Genomic DNA, 15,928 nt, shown 5'->3' on the forward strand with positions numbered 1-15,928 from the left:
TCTCCCCCAAAAAATAATCAGTGTTGTCTGTCTGTCTGTCTGTCCCCACAGCCATGGGGGTTGCTGCAGATGCTGGCATCCAGCAGAGATGGCGACAGGCCGTTTCAGGCATCAGGAGGACCCCTCAATAGAGGAAAGGTATTTTAACCTCAGGAAAGTGTGCATTTTCATCGCATCATCCAATGGTTCGGGTTGGAAGGGGCATTTAAAGACCATCTACTCCAACCCCCCTGCCATAGGCAGGGACATCTTCAACTACATGAGGTTGTTCAGAGCCCTGTCCAACCTGACCTTGAACACTTCCAAGGATGCAGCAGACTCCTGGTTCCTGTTTTGCCCCAACTGCGGTGGGATATACCCAAATATACCTTGGGTGCACGCTGTGGGAGTGGAGTGGTGAGAGCTCTTCTCCCAGCAGGATGGACATTTAGGGTCACTTTCTCCGCTGCTGAAAGACCAAAGTGGTGAGCTTCAAGCCATTGGGTGTCAATGCAGATCTCAGCCCACATTTAGACGTGATGAGCTGTTTAAAGCTGTTCCGGTAGTGTGCTTGGGTGTAAGTGGGATGATCCAGAAGAGCTTTCACAGATGCTCCAGCTCCCTTGCAGCCAGGGTTGCTGGGGTATTTGGGCAGAGATGCTTTTCTGCTGCCAGGCCCCCAGGTACTTGCAAGGCTCTTTCCTTCACCCTTTCTCCCCAGACTTTTTCCATGGATAAGGCAGATGAGCAAGAGATCAATTGGTTTTCCATGCAGATCCAGACAGCATGGGCTAAGGCATACACATCTCTCCAGTGTGACACATCCACCATGCCCAGCATCGCACCGGCTCATGGGAGGGGACGAACACAGCTGGGGAGAACAGCAATCCCCCCCCCATCCAACTTCCATTTCATAACCTGCCTTCATCTTGAATCAAATGGGTTTCATTTCCCACCAGCAGTAATTATCCCCGTCCACGCTAACTCAGGATCCTCTGGCATGTCTGGACCGTCTCCGCCGAGGTTTCTGCTCGGACTTGACGGCTGAGCGAGTCCATCCCGCCGAATGCCCGTTGAGATGCAGGGAGAGCAAAGATTCGGGCTGGAGCCAATGCCGATGCCCGGAGGCAGCGTGGTGGGATCCAAGCAGGGGATCTCCGCAGGGATCTGCGGGAGAACGGGGCGGTGGTTGCACAAACCCGGGGGTGGCCGAGCCGGCTGTGCTTGCTTCTCCAAGACAAGCTGAATTTCAGGGGGTCATTAAAAGTCACTCACTGAGATTTCAGCATAAATGAATAGCTGCTGGAAGCAGCAGGCGTAGAGCTTGCTGGAGAGCCGGGGACAGGCTTGCCAGCTATTTAATATTTAAGCAGCAGCCTTGTTAGATTCCTGCTAGCCCAGCTTTGCATGGGCAGCGATGGAATGGAGCATTTGTCCCCTGTCCTTTGCCTGCCCCCCCAGTAAGCTATTTTTTCAAGGTTTTTAAGCCAGCGCCTTATGAATTATGCTTGACAAAGGTCAGACTAACAGAGCCACTGGATTAAAAGGAAGAAATTTTTTACGATGAGGGTGGTGAAACACTGGAACCAGCTGCCCAGAGGGGTGGTCGATGCCCCATCCCTGGAAATATTCAAGGTCAGGTTGGATGGGGCTCTGAGCAACCTGATCTAGTTGAAGATGTCCCTGCTTATTGGAGAGGGGTTGGACTAGATGACTTTTAGAAGTCTCTTCCAGCCCAAACCATTCTATGATTAAGGTGCTTTCTGCAATACCTGTCTCTATCCAGTGACTTAGGGCAGCTGCTTTTCATGCCTATTAGCTAAATTTAGATGGTGGAGCAGAGTTGACTCGTGCTCTTCTATGCAGTGACCCCACTGTTGCGGGAACGAAGCAGCAAAAGGGTTTTGCTGGTGGGACTTTGCAGCCCGGCACATATTTGACCTGTGCTTCAACGCAGCTCAGCGTGCACGGGCATCAATCGTAGGGTGGCTTTTGCTGTTGGTCTTGCTGAAGTTGGTGGGATGATCAAAGGACCTTAGTTACACTGAAAAGGCAAATAGCCTCTTTGCCTCCCGAGAGCATCGGTCTGCCTGCACCCTGCACAGCTTGCTGTGCCTCTGAACCATGGCTGCAGGGTTTGTATCTTCAAGCAGGGCTTTTCCAGGCTCCACACCAGTAAGGATTTCCCAGGATTAGACTGAAATGATTTGCTGGGGCTAAAGCAAGGCCTAAGCAAAGTCTGGGTAGCAATCTGTGCTGTTCTTTACGTGCCATATCATGCTCACGGGGCTTTCATGCCATAGCTGATGGCACATCTGAGTCTAGGTCACCAGGAGGACCTTTGTCTGCAGAGGCATCGTCCTGGTGGTGCTGCTTGAAGGTCTGCAAGCTTGAAGGTCTGCAAGCTTGATGGTCTACAAGCTTTAAGGTCTGCAAGCTTGAAGGCCTGCAAGCTTTAAGGTCTGCAAGCTTTCAGCCCCCATGACTGCTCCTTTCTGAAACCATGTAGATCTTTGCTTTTATGGGTCTGAGTCTGATTGCCGCGAGTCTGCGTGGTTTGACAAGTTTCCATGCTCCTGCAGCAAAAGGAATGTGATATTTTTCCTCAGTTTGGACAGAAACACTTGCTTCCCCAGAGGGATTTGCTGCCTGTAGTTAAGCTGTTTCCCAAATCTGAGCCAACTCTCCCCAGCTAACCAGCCCCTGGCCTGGCACGGAGGCAGGACAAGTCTTGAGCTGCTGTTGGTTTTGTAGGCTGGACAGATGTCACAGCACTCCAACTTGCTCCAGGCAGCACCCTCAGCTTCTTGCAGAGGTCTTTCTCCACACCAGGCTGCAGGTTTCAGCAGGAAAATGAACAGGCAGAGGAGACCGGTTTTATTTATCGGAAAGACCAAGGATTAAATCTTGGCTCTACAAGCCAAGGCTCAGTGTGTTGAGTCCAACTAGGATGGGGAAGTGCTCCTTGATCTGTCCCTCTTCCACCTCCTGGGGACATGGACCCTCTCTGCAGAACCAATCCCCTCCTTCACCTGGTCCCAGGTGGGGTGGTGGCATCTTTGACCCTTGTCTCCCTCGAGACATCACAGCTTCAGGGAGAGGCACCTTCAGCAAACGTCAAATGACGTGCAGCATCACAGCCTGTCGTCTCTGTGCTTTTGATGACAACACACATGTCGTGCTGGCCTCAATGCTTCATCATTTCCACAATTAATGCAGCGTAGCCTTTGGCAGCTCCCCGACCACCATCACGTTGAGCTTCCATGTTTGCAAGCAGGGTCTAGTCTGGGCACCATGTGCACCAAATGCTTCACCTCCTGGCCTCAAAAGACAAACTAGGATGGTGCATGCTGTAATAACTTGGAGATGGCTTTTTGTTCTGGAAAGCTTCTTTTAAATGCCCTCTCACCCCCCAAATCTCCCCTTCAAGGTGAAGGGACCCTACCTGCCTGCTCTGTTCAACACAGGCAGTGTGGAGATGCCTGGTCCACCCTGACCATGGCTCCCAGTAGAGATGGAGCAGATCTCTGCATCTCAAACATCAGTAACCCTGAGACCCAGAACCAAACATGGGTCTGCAAAATGTCTTCCAATTATCGAAGATGAAATAAAACATCACAATTTGATGTCTGTGAACTTCAGCATCCCTCAGCACCTCTGTCCTCCAGAACAGGTTATCTGGTGGAAGACTGCCACCAGTTCCTTGATTGTCTCCTTCTTTTGGCACGATATTTCTTTCCAATGCGAGCCACACCTCTGGTTTTAGGGACACAGGTCAGCTAGCCAGGATTTTTTTAGCTTGGCAGTCTACGTGCTGTGGCCTCGTGGCATCTTTTTGTTCAGAACTTGCTAAAATCACCCCCAAAATAATGAGTGGGACCTTAGCAGTGGCAGCAGAGGGGTGAGTTTTCATCTCCTGTAAGATGCAGAAGAGCAGAGGGGATGTCCCAGGTGTTATGTTGCTGTGTTCATCCTGACCTTGAAGCTTGCAGCTCGTGGTGTTGCAGATGGATGCAATCCTTGACATCAATCTCGTTTGCAGCTTCACTGGTAAGAGCTGATTGCAATGATAACTAAGCCAAGTCTGACTCATCAGTACCTGAATGAGGAGCAATACCACCCACAGTGTGCCGGCAGCAATTTTACTCCTGATCTGGCTCTGCTGGTGGGATGGATTTGAAGCTCTCCAGTTGATCTCGATCTTACCGCTCTGCCTGGCATTTTTGGACCACGCGGTAGCGTAAAGTATGAATTGTATGTCAGCGAGACCTTGCTCATAGTGTGAGGTTTTAATCGATTTATCTCAAAAGGAGGAGGTGGCAGCCTAAGAGAACTTTCTTTAAAGATTACGGGGTGTTAATGTATGTCAAGTCAGCGTGTGTGTTTGAGAGCAAACCGTGTTAAACTGTTTTATCTCACCAGCCTCATGGGCTGTCCCTGCTCCTGGGCATGTTTTGGAGCTCCAGTTTCTGCACCGGGATAGAAAGTGCAGAAGGAGCTGCCTTAAGACAAGGGTTGTACTGTACCGTGTGCTGCACGAAATACCAAATTGGGAGCAGAATCTCTCTCCTTAGATATTTCATCCAGGTTTTGAAGCCAGATGTGAATAACCTCCATTCACCTATGAGCTCACACATCCCTCACCTCCTGCATCCAGCTGGCACAGGCCAGAATATTAAAAGCCGCATAACTCTGCGGCCGCTTCAACAGCCTTTGCTGTGTTTGGAAGAACCTTTGCACGAAAGCATCTGAAATTCCAGCAGCTGTGCGTTGGCCGAGGAGCAGCTGACGTCGTTACTGGGAATTTACGGTCAGCTCGTTTTCTGGTAATTGGCTGGCCAGATGCTTTTGGTGCTGCTCTGTGCTCCTCAGATCCTCTCTGTCAGGTGAGCGTGAGAAGAGACAGAGATTTGGGGAGCCAGAGCCTGGAGGAGACTTCATCCCCACCTTGCTCCCAGATTGCTGTTACCTTTAGCAAGGAAGGTTTCTCCTGAGATCCAAGGAGACATGCTCGGTGCCCTTACTTGCAAGTGTTTTGAAAAATATCAGGCCAGAAGGAACAGCTGATGACCAGGTGAATTTTTTTTTTTTTTTTTTTTGGAGGGGAGGGGAAGAAGTGAGGTGTACAGTGCGTAGAAAACTTCTGGAATTTGTTGCGATGAGAAGCTGTGGAGGCTGATATTGCTGCATGTTCAGGAAGGGATTAAACAAATTCAAGGCAACCAGTGCATAAACATCTCTGAAGTGGGTACCTTGGAGGACATCTCCCTGCTGTGACCCCTAACACAGGGACTGGGTGCTGTGGGGCACGAGGGCACGGACCGCAGGCAGCGACCGGGGTCATGAGCTCTCTATAAACAGCATCTCTTGCTGCCATGGTTTGAAGCAGAGTACTGGGCTGGAGACACCATTGCTCTGACCCAGGAGGACATTTCTTACCTTGCAGATCTTTTCAAAAGGTCCGTGAAGTAGGGTAAATGGACAGATTTTGCGTAGGGAAGCTAAAGTGGTCCTGAAGTCTTTGGTTCCTGGGGAAACCTGGAGAAAAGGGGAGTCTCCTTTCAGCTCCAACAGCACAAGGGATCTGCACAGATGACATAGTCATTGAAGGTTCTCCAGGCCACGGTTGGGCAGGGATGCTACCACCAGAAGAGTAACCTGTTTGCCATGAGGGTCTTTCCTTGGTCAGTTTTGATCACAAGAACTTGCCTGAAGGAGACCTTCCTTGAGGTCTTTCCGTAACGTCCATTGCCTTTCTCTTTAGTAAACATTAGGTATGGACTCCTTCAGCAGCAGGGCTCTTCATTAGGAAGCTTTCTGAGCATTAATTCCCTTCCATCCAGGACTTTGCCCGCTGGGGAGGAGATCTTGGAGCCATGGATCTGGGTACGGCACCGGGTGTCAGAGCTGATGCCTTTCTCTTGAACACCCATTTCCACTGGCCGTTGTGGAGGAGGAGGAGCACTCATTCACGTGCACTCGAGAGGAAAAAGGGATTAAGCAATTCAACACAGTCATAATTTCAGGGCTCAGAAGTCTCATTAAAATTAGCTTTGACAGAAGCTTAATTTTACTGCCTCTTGCATGAATAAAATTTTTGAGGTCTATCCTATTAAGATTTGTTTCTTTTCCTTTTTTCTTCTTCTGAAACCAATATCTGATCTGAATTTTATTAACACAAGCATCTTAATGTGTACGTAGGGGGGGGTTAACACTGTTTCTTCAAAAACTGCTCAAAACAAAGTTATTTCTCCAGATGTTTGCTGTTATGTTTCAATGCAGAGCAAATGTCTAATGATTTGCTCAGTGCCCTGTGTTTTCTGTACGAGCCTGATTATTTGCACATCCCCACAGTGAAGGACTGTTAAGGCAAAAAAAGACCTTTCCTGTGCTCATTGAGCAAATATTGGCAAGTATGAACAATATTGGAAAGCGTTGCCCTTAGACAAAGACTAATACCTGGTCACGTGCCTTGTTGGGAGGTGTTGGAGGGTCTCAGCATGGATGCCAGGCTGTTGGGCAAGCATGAAGCCAAAGGGAATGTGGAGCAAGAGTGGGTTTGCTCTTATAGGACAGGCTTTAAGCTGGTGGTAGTCCAAAAAGTAGCATGTCAATGCCATCCTGCACCTCCACGTGCTTTTTTCCACGTCTGTCCAACGAGTGCGCTCAGGTAAGGTGTCTCTCAGAGTAGGTTGGTAGCTGTTGGTGCTGGGACCTTCTCCGTCTTCTGGGAGCAAGGGCTCTGTGGGCTCAGATGTAACCGACTGCAACGTGGTAGGCGAAAATGTGCCAAAAAGGGCTTTTCTGGGGCTTGCTGCCTCTGCCTGTGTTGGCTCTGACCATCTGAGACAAGCGAGGAGTGAGAGCAATGCTCGAGGCACAAGGAAGGGCTGCACTTGGAAAGGACCATGGGTGGGACAAAGCTATGAGTTGTTTAGGATGTGTCCAGGCACATCTACAGCTGTTCTTCACAAATAAGCGTAGTTTAAGGGAGAATGTGGTGTTTGCAGTGTTTGAAATGGAACTGGGGACCACAGCCATGGAGGGCTTGGTCATCATCTGCTAAACAACTGATTAATGACTCGAACCCTGATGCAAGGAGGTGGGAGTAGGTCCCGAGTGCAGAGCCGACTGGTGGGGACCAGGAGCCCATCTCTGTGGATGCATCTTCATTAATCCTAAAGTGAAGGAGACTTTAATAAGGGCACACGCACGTCACAGTCACCGTTGGTAACTCCTTGTTCATTATTACTGTATTGCAGTTCATCGCCTTCCGGAGTGTTTGAGAAAGAATATGACATTTATCGTGATTACAGTGCGGAAGGTCAACTCCTCCACTACAGGTAGCCAAAATTTCCATCCGGTATCGGGGTTGGGGTCTGCAATGTGGCCTTGGTGGTGAGGTGGGGGTGTGGGACAGCCTGTGTGCTGCTGGCTGACCTGTGGGAACGGGGCAGCGAGTAACGCTGGTGTTTTCTCTGTGCTCTTCTGATATTCCTCCCTATCCCCTTCCCTTCATGTGCTGAGGTTTTTAGCTTTACTACCACCCTTAAATAAACCTTAAGATAGATTTTGATGGTTCTTTGGAGCAGGGACCATCCATCCCCTTTAGGCAGTGGTCTTCATTTGAGTGGCTCCATGACCAGAAACCAGAGCAGGACAGGAGGACCACCAGGCATGTGCGGTGATGGGGTCACACCTCAGCATGAGCTCCTGGTCTGCGGGGTTTCGTTAGGCTCCATCAGTACAGGACTCACCTGGTGCTGCTGATGCACCCCAATGCCTGCCATCACAGTGGGGTGGTGGCTTGAACATCTCTCCACACTGGAACCAGTTTCTAGGCTCTTTCCTAGGATTTTTACATCGACTATAAGGAGGTTCGTGTGGGTATGGATTTAATCCATCACCGCAGTGAGCCCAGCTGATTCAGCGTGGTGTCTCCGTAGGGCGCTGAAGGTGGGAAAGCCTCCTGAGAAATGAACCATCTCTTCCAGCCTGTGGGTCCAACTGCTTTCAGAGTCCATTTGTAAGACCGATATGAGCTTTCTCTTGCTCAGATCAGGATTTCAGGTGCTAAACCAAACCACCACCTCCAGCTTTCATGCATTTATGTCACTAGAGAATAATACGGTGTTGTGCTTGTCTTCGTTACAGCTCAAAATGCCCCTCTTAGAGTTTGCACAAGCAGTTCAGGTGTACAAATGCCGTGACTTCTCACTAGTACTAATGGACTAATGCCTTAGACATGGGCAAAAAATCACCAGAATTGAGTATGTCTGAGTAGATGGTCAGAGGTGGGGAACGATCATGTGCTGGGCTCCTGGAGCCTGGCCCAGCGCCTGCATCGCCACTTTCAAAACAACCTTTTTGCCTTCAAAACCCAAAGCACTGTGAGCAGGGATGGATTTAGGGGGGCTGAGAAATTGCTCTTGATGCAGCCCAGATGGCTCCTTGGCCATCCTTTCTCAGTGGCCAAAGGAGGCATCTTAGCTGACCCACCTCATTCTGCCCTGGAGCATTTAGGAGATGTCCCCCTTGGTCACCACCTGCCAGGATGGAGGTGGTGGTGAGGCTCTGCAAACTCTGGGACCTCCCCACAAACCCAGACAGACCCACCTCGCCCTGACCCCATGCCAGCCTGCTCAGGTAGGGTTTTTGGTACCTACTGGCATCATCCAGATCAAATCAGGCAGGAACAGGGAGGATAAATGCCTCCACTGGGTGCTTTTAGTAGTATAGACCTGCAAACAAGTGGTGGCCTGAAGACTTTCTCTGTAACACCATGTTCATCCCAATTCCTACTTTTAAGACAGCAGGTCTATAGACTACGGTCAGATTTGGGGGTTTTGAAGTTGATGCCTGCCTGGTTGCTCTGGGCTTTGACGAATACCCCCAGTTTCTGGGTTTTTCTGGAGATGCAAGTGAGTTGAAGCACCTCTAGCTCTTGCTTTGCTTTCTGTGCTGGTAGCGGGGACCGTGAGGGCACGATGCTCTGCGTTCCCTTCCCCAGCACGATGCTCTGCATTCCCTTCCCTGCTGCTCCGTGACAGCACGGGCTGGCAAGCTGGTCCACAGTGGCATAGTTTGAATCAATCTCCATCCCTGTTCAAGACACATGTGAGTGCAAAATCACCCGGCAGCATTGGCCATGTGCCATCCTGCCAGCCCTGTAATTCACTGCTTCTGCAGTGACCTCCCAGGAGTGTCAGAATTAATTGCCACTTAAGCAAGAGGGGGAAAAACAAGCTTTCTAGGAGGGGAAACAAATAGGGTAATGGTGTCTGGTGTTTATCCTCCCCAGCAGAATGCTCTCCTTGAGCGTCGGGTGAGCTCAGAGAGACCTGCCCATGGACAGCTTTACTCCGAAGCATCCCTTCTGCATGCTGGGTGGATGCAATTCCGTGTCCGGAGGCAGGAGAAGTGAGGAAGAGTGGAATGGAGTGTGATTTGGCAGGCCTGGATTCACCGTTTGGTTTGGAAACAGGGTTTGCAGGTGCCTCCTCCGCTCTGCTGTTAGGCATTGAGCGTGCTTCGGTCGGAGTTAGCAGCGGGAGCTGAGCCTGCATCCAGGGCTGCAGCCGAGCGAGATGGAGCAGTGACGGGGACACGGAGCGGTGACAGGGACACGCCACTCTCTATCCTGAGCACTTTTTTTCTGCAAACAGGATTAGTGATTCGGCACTGATCGGTTCTGACCCACTGCCAGCTGGGTGGTGGTGCAGAATACAAGCTGCAATCGGAGACGAGGGACGATGCAGGTTTTGGGGACAACGGTCCCCACCCACCAGCTGGCCGATGCCCGCAGCCTCCCAAGCAATTAAAAGATTAAATTTCACTGTGGTTAGCACACATGACCTGTTTGCATCAGCATGTGCTTTGCTGCAGGAGATGCCTCCATCTTCCCAACCCCAACTTTACTGCCTGTAAAAAACCACGGACAGCCCTTGCCGCCCTCCCCCCAATGACTTCCAGCCAGGAAGCTAATTAGCAGCTTTGCTTAATTAGCTGAGAGTGGACTTCCTTCTGGAAGAACAGGTCTCAAGTGCCCTCTGTCTGGGGGCTGCCAAGCGAGATGGAGCAAGGAACCAACACAGCCTGGGGTGGATTTTTTTTTAACCATGTGAGCGCCACATGCACGCTGCTCTGGCACTCATAAAAGCTGTAATCAAAGCTCAGTGGTCCTACCTCGCAATGGCAGGGATAATTTCATATCAGTGGGGTTAATTTTAAGGAGGAGGGCGCATGGCACGTTCTGAAAATCACCCTGCATAAAGTCATCTTGGTTTCAGCTTCTCCAAAGCTTAGCTGACAGCTCTTCCCTGGAAGGACCAAGGCTGGGCAAATCCCCAAGGGTGCAAAGGGCATTTCTGGGAGGACGATGGTGGGCAGCACCCATGGCACAAGGGAGGCCACCTGGAAGCCCAATATTGGAGTCTACCACTGGATGGCTCAGAGGGATGCACGCGTGGTCCCTCGTGGGAATGGGAATACCCTTGAGGTACCTCTGCCTGAAGGGACCAAGACCTGGGTGGGGGGAGCACAGTCCAGACACCTCTTTCTGATGCTCAGCGACAGGTTTTTGGGAAAGACTGGTGCTCCAGCACCCTTGGCCAGGTTGCAATGAGATGGGGGAATCTCTCGTCTTCCCTCATGCTTCCCATGGGCCCATGCTAGCGCTGAGGTGGCGATTGCGAAACGGGCTGGCACCCAACCAGAGCCTTAAAGACTCCATCGCAGAGCGTGGTGCAGGCTGAGCCCTCAAGCACTTCCACTGGAGCAACGCTGCCCCAGCTCCTCCAGATCCAGGCCTGGGATCCAGCCGCTTCCAAACGCCGTTCGTGAAATGATCATGGAGGCTTCACAGTCAGGTGGGAGATCGGGTCTCCAGCCCAAGAGCCACCTCAGGTCCTTCCAACCCTCTCCTCCTCACCAAGTCTTGCGTTAGTCAAAGCCATGGTAAGTGCATGTTGCCTCTTTTGAAGGTCAAGATAAGAGGTGGGCAGACAGTGGACTTGGCAGAAGGACAGAGGATTGAGTTACACAACAAGCCTGTAGGTCTCTGGTGGCTGAGGAAGCCTGGTGAGACCTAGGCTGTGCCGTGCTCCCTTCTGGGCACGTGTCCACTCGCTTCTATCACCTCCTCCCCTCTGGCTGGAAAGGGAGAAGCTGAAGGACTTAGAGACATCTGGACAAAGTGTGGGAGCAGGGTGGCTTCTGAGGGGACAGCTGTCCTCACGTGAAGGCTGGGTACAGGCAGATGGAGAGATGGGGGAGAGGTCCTGGGGTTCAGCTGGGAGACCACCCTCATCCATGGCATCGTCTTCCCCAAGTGCAGCTTTGGGGTTCAGCTGCCTGGGTCGCCCCAGGAGCTGCAGCAGCATCCTTAGGAGCAGGCAGGGATTTTTTTCTGCTTCCTTGACAGTGCTGGCTCAGTGCTCCCAGCCAACAATTGCTATGAGAGATTTTCTAATATAATGAAGATTAGTGGGTGTCATTAAGAGGATGACGTCTTGCTCCGTCTGTCTAGAAGGCATTTGTAGGAAAGCCCTGCATCCAAATCCCATCAAGAGAGGCAATTACGATAACTGTTCTTAACCCTTTCCTCTTTATTCCTTCTAGTTTGTGGTCCCTGGAGCCCAGTTGCTTAATGTCCTCATTTTTCCTCCTGTGGTTCTGTTGAGAGGGTTGATCTCTTTGCTAATCCATGCAGTGGTCTTTGTCAAGAAGTCTGTTTGTTTGTGGGACAAATCCCAGGTCTCTGTCGTTGTCCCATGCTTGTGTTGGCCAGTCAATGGATGGAGGGTCCAAGGCTACTAGAGCTGATCTTCAGATCAGAGACCCTCAACTTGCTCCTCCAAATTTGTCTCCTCTCCCAGCGCACAGCTGCTCTGCTCCTGTGACCCTCTTTGTTCTATTCTGCTGATTGGGTGGATGTCAGGTACCAAGTGCAGGTGGTCAGGGCTTTGTGGCCACCAGGAAGACGCTGGAGCTTCCTGGTTGAAGGAAATGCAGCGTGTCGGACACGGAGCACAGCAGCAAAGCATTAATGACCCTCTTCTCCCCTTCTGTTCCCTGGGAAACAGGAGGTTCATTACTTGCCAAGAACAGAAGAACCAGGCCTAAAAATGTGCCCCGGTCCCAGTTATAGGCTCCTCTGCTCTGGGAGAAGGTGAGAAATCTGCTCACTTGAGTATGCAGTGTCCAGCTCTTAGGGATGCCTCCAGTTTGGCCTGGCTGTTCTGTTTGTTCTATAACTCTTAGGTCACACGTGGAAGCAGAGGTGATCAAGTGGTGGAGCAGCTGGAATAGCTCCTAGGGCCTGGGCTTGCTCCTGCCCTGTGAGCCCGTGCCTGTCCACCCTTTCTTTCTGCTCCCAGCTGCAGTGATGGCAACATGCACGCTTCAAAGCTGTGGTGAAACCCTCGTTCTGTGCTTCAGAGCTGGAGAAGCTGTGGCCACCCACCACAGCTTGTGTCTGTGCCTTGTTCTATCTCCAGCTCTGCCCTCTTGCTTGCCCTGGCTTTGTCTCTTTGGTAGAGAGGTAGGATGTCCAACCCCTGAGCAGGGAGAAGTGGATTCCTGTTTCTGCTGGGAGCGTGTTAGGACAGCAGGTCGGCAACTGCTTCATCTGCATGGGATCCTTGTAATGCTTTTGATGTGGTCTTCCTCAGTTTGTCCTGAACCTTCCCATCCAGGAGAGTTCAATGAGGTCTTTGATCTTCTGGTAGTTTTCAACATCTCATGGTCAACAGGAGTCACTTCATAGCTGACTGTCTAGCAAAGCAAGTATGGAAGTGAGGAGAGAATTGGGGTTGGCTTCCAAAAGACCTGGCACCATCTCTCTGACAGCTCCACAGAGCCTCGTGTGGCCCATCAGGCACCTGAGGTTTAGGAGGTGGTTGTGTCTGTCTGCTGGGCAACCTCTGTTTTGAGACATGGCTGCGGTTTGCCAACTTTTTACGTCTGTCTTCACCTCTTGGCTCTCGCACGGGTTGTGTGCTCCAGATGTTGCTAGATTCCTTCTCCAGCCATGGGAGTGTTCAATGTCCAGTTCTTGTACTGACCACGTTCAGCCCTTCTCCGTCTGGGCACAGACTAGCTGGCTGTTGGTGCCGTAGCACCTTCACATGGATGCAGGAGACGTGTTTAATTTGCACTGTTGGCAAAGAGTGAAGCCAGGTACCAAATTCAGGAGGAGACTTGTAGGAGCTTGGAAGAAGCCTGGGCAGAAGTGAGAAGCCACCACACCAGACTTTGAACGCAGCTCCTGCCAGCTAGCCATGCACTGGGTGCGTGAGAACAAATACAGCCATGACACCGGGGAGGAGAAGCTCTCCAGCCCCTTCTTATTGCAACCTCTGAATTCATCCAAGCTTCCCGAGGAAGCCCATACCCCGGAGCCATCCTGGGGACGGGAGCTCAGCATCTCTGGGCTGAAGCTCCCTTTGCTGCTGGTGTCAATTTTAGCCAAGGCGGCTGCGAGGCCACATTCCTCTTCCAACGATGACAAAGATGCATGTCTCAAGCATGCCCACAGACATTTGCTGGCCGAGGAGACACCTGCCCAGCAGAAGTGGCGCGGTGGCCGTCCCAGCTGTCCCACGCAGGGACATGTGCTGCTGCCAGCTGCTTGATTTATCCTCCGCCTCATTCTGCTCAGGCTTCATTGTTTACGACTGTGAGTTAAGACCACAGCTTAAGGCTTCTCTGTAAATAAATGTGCCCATTCATGATATTTAAAGGTAAATCTGTTGCCTGGTTTCTTTAGAAGTAATGAAGAGGCACAGACCTAATACCAGTGATTCCTTGGAGAGCCATGAGATTAAAATCCCCTATTTTGGAAGAAAACTGAAGGGTGGTTTGGGGGGTTCATCAGTTCATCACTGTTACTGGGCATACCGCTGTGGTGTAACCTCCTGGGCTGGGACCTCTGCCCCAAGTCCAAGTCTCCGTGGGGCAGAAGGGAGGCAAACCCAGTCTCTTCTCCCCATGCAGCTAAAGCTTAAAGCCCCTCTGTCTGACAGCTTCATTTTTGAGGAGCTGGAGCATCCTTCTTGCATGTAACTTGGAGCCCAGACCATGCAGCTGGGAGCAGTTTCCTCCACACTCTTTGCCACAGCCTTGCACTTTTTCCGTGCTTAGCCAAACACTGAACGGTAGTCTTGCTTTGCAAAGTGAACCACTGTCCTTATCATCAGCGTGAGCCAGGTAACTTATCTCAAATGTGCATGTGTAGTGCCCAAGTGATGGTCCTGCAGCATCCCTCTAAGCCAAGAGCAACCCTTCCTGCTGAGGGGCTTCCAGCAAACAGCCAAGCTCCAGCTTCCAGGACCTGTTCTTCAAAGCCAACGTGCTGCTGATGGCAGTATCTGGTGGCTCGCACACAAACCGGGGCAACAGGTCTAGCTTGGCTCCATGGCCAAAAGCTCTTCTCTAAGAGAAGAAGCTACTCAATCAGCCTTGCTGCAGCTGTGGTAGCAATCAGCAGCTTCAAAGCCACCCATCTCCTGGGATGGGTGGAGGTAAGCCCGTGGGAGGAGGAATGGTCTGGCACATCACCCTAACACCCAGCATCCAGGCTTGGAGATTGGTCTTGTTGTAGTCCTTGGTGGGTGGCCGATCACGTCCCAGAGCCTGGTCAAAGAGGCAGGAGAGATCTTCTGGTGGGGAAGAGCTGGGGGAGGCGGCACCAAGCTGCAGACTGAGTCCAAGGGTGTTCATTGCAGGGATGAATGATTCAGTCTGGAAATACCAAGAGGATGAAGGGCTTCAGCTTAGCAAACAGGGAGGGCTGCGCTCCAGGGTGTGTAAAATCTGCTCGGGATAGGCAAGAGCTAGAAATCACCATTGTAGGAACGTGTTGTCATGCTTACGGAGACAAAGAAAGCAGACCCCTATTGATCTGCTATTTAAGGAAATGTCACTTCTGGTCTCTTTGTATTTTGCAGCTAATTCCTCTTAATGATAAAGGCTTCTCTGTGCTCCCTTCTCTGTGTTCCCTCCTCCCTTTCAAAAAAAGAAAAAACTCGTCTTGTTTCGGTGACATTTGGGTTTCAGAAAACAAGCTATTTTGGGTGATTGGTTTAATCATACATCTGAGGTGGGGAGAGCAGCCCTGATTGCCTCCTGGGGATCTGGCGTTCGGCTTCCCGCAGGCGTCCGTGCCCTCCGTGCGCGGTGCCTGGCGTGCCGTGCCTGCCTCGGCTGCTAGGACGGGTTGTGTTGTGGATCTTCCAGCTTGGCAGACCCTGATCTTACGCTTCCTACTGGTCGGTTCCTGATGAGACTGATCCCGGGCGGCTCACTGGAGATCCCCTGGCCACCTTGGCTTGTCCCCTCGTAGCTTGAGAGCTTGCTAATCACAAACCAAGAGGACAAGGTGAGTGCTGTGGCCAGGTATGGCAGGTAACCGAAGCTAACGCAGACCTTCAGCAAGGTCAACCTGGCCTTCAGCAATGAGCTACCAGCCCACAGCTCGCCAGGGACAGCCACCCGAGCTCGTTTCAATGTTTGCTTATTAGCTACAGCCCACAAAATCCCTTTGCTATGGATTCGTGGCCTCTGACGGAGGGTCTGCAGGGTCTGCTGCAGACCTGTCCACCACACCGTGCTCCACTCAATGTGATGTTCAGAAACGGCTGCTATTTCACAAGAAAACACGGGGGTTCATCATCTTGGCGGTGTCTCAGAGCCCTGCTTTCCCCCTCATTGCTGCAAAAAGGGTGGCTGAAAAATTCTGTGCTCTTGAATGGGGTGGGGGAAACGGGAAGGCTCGTTATCTGCCTCTTGTCTTGATTCAGCTTCCGTTGCTGCTAATTAGAGCGGATGCCATGGGAGCAGTTTTTCCGAGAGAGGAGGAGTTAGCAGCGCTCGGGCAGCAAATGTGGGAGATATTTCATGTAGAGATTTGGTGTTGCGGTTCTGAAGCTAGAAGTGATCTGATAGCGCC

The 15,928-nt window shown here is 51.4% G+C and overlaps 1 protein-coding gene across 4 annotated transcripts in view; it reads left to right on the forward strand.

Moving 5' to 3' along the window:
- ARHGAP39 (Rho GTPase activating protein 39) overlaps positions 1–15,928 on the forward strand; it is a 148,003-nt gene that overhangs the window by 105,281 nt on the left and 26,794 nt on the right. For 3 of the 4 annotated variants that reach the window (XM_052787879.1, XM_052787878.1, XM_052787881.1), the window contains exon 3: positions 7,242–7,322. The exons of the other annotated variant lie outside the window; for it this stretch is intronic. In XM_052787879.1, coding sequence (XP_052643839.1) covers positions 7,242–7,322 — 81 coding nt within the window. The remainder of the gene's footprint in view (positions 1–7,241; positions 7,323–15,928) is intronic. 4 annotated transcript variants of the gene reach the window in all.

This window comes from Harpia harpyja, chromosome 5, assembly GCF_026419915.1.
Source record: "Harpia harpyja isolate bHarHar1 chromosome 5, bHarHar1 primary haplotype, whole genome shotgun sequence".
NCBI classification, from domain to species: Eukaryota; Metazoa; Chordata; class Aves; order Accipitriformes; family Accipitridae; genus Harpia; species Harpia harpyja.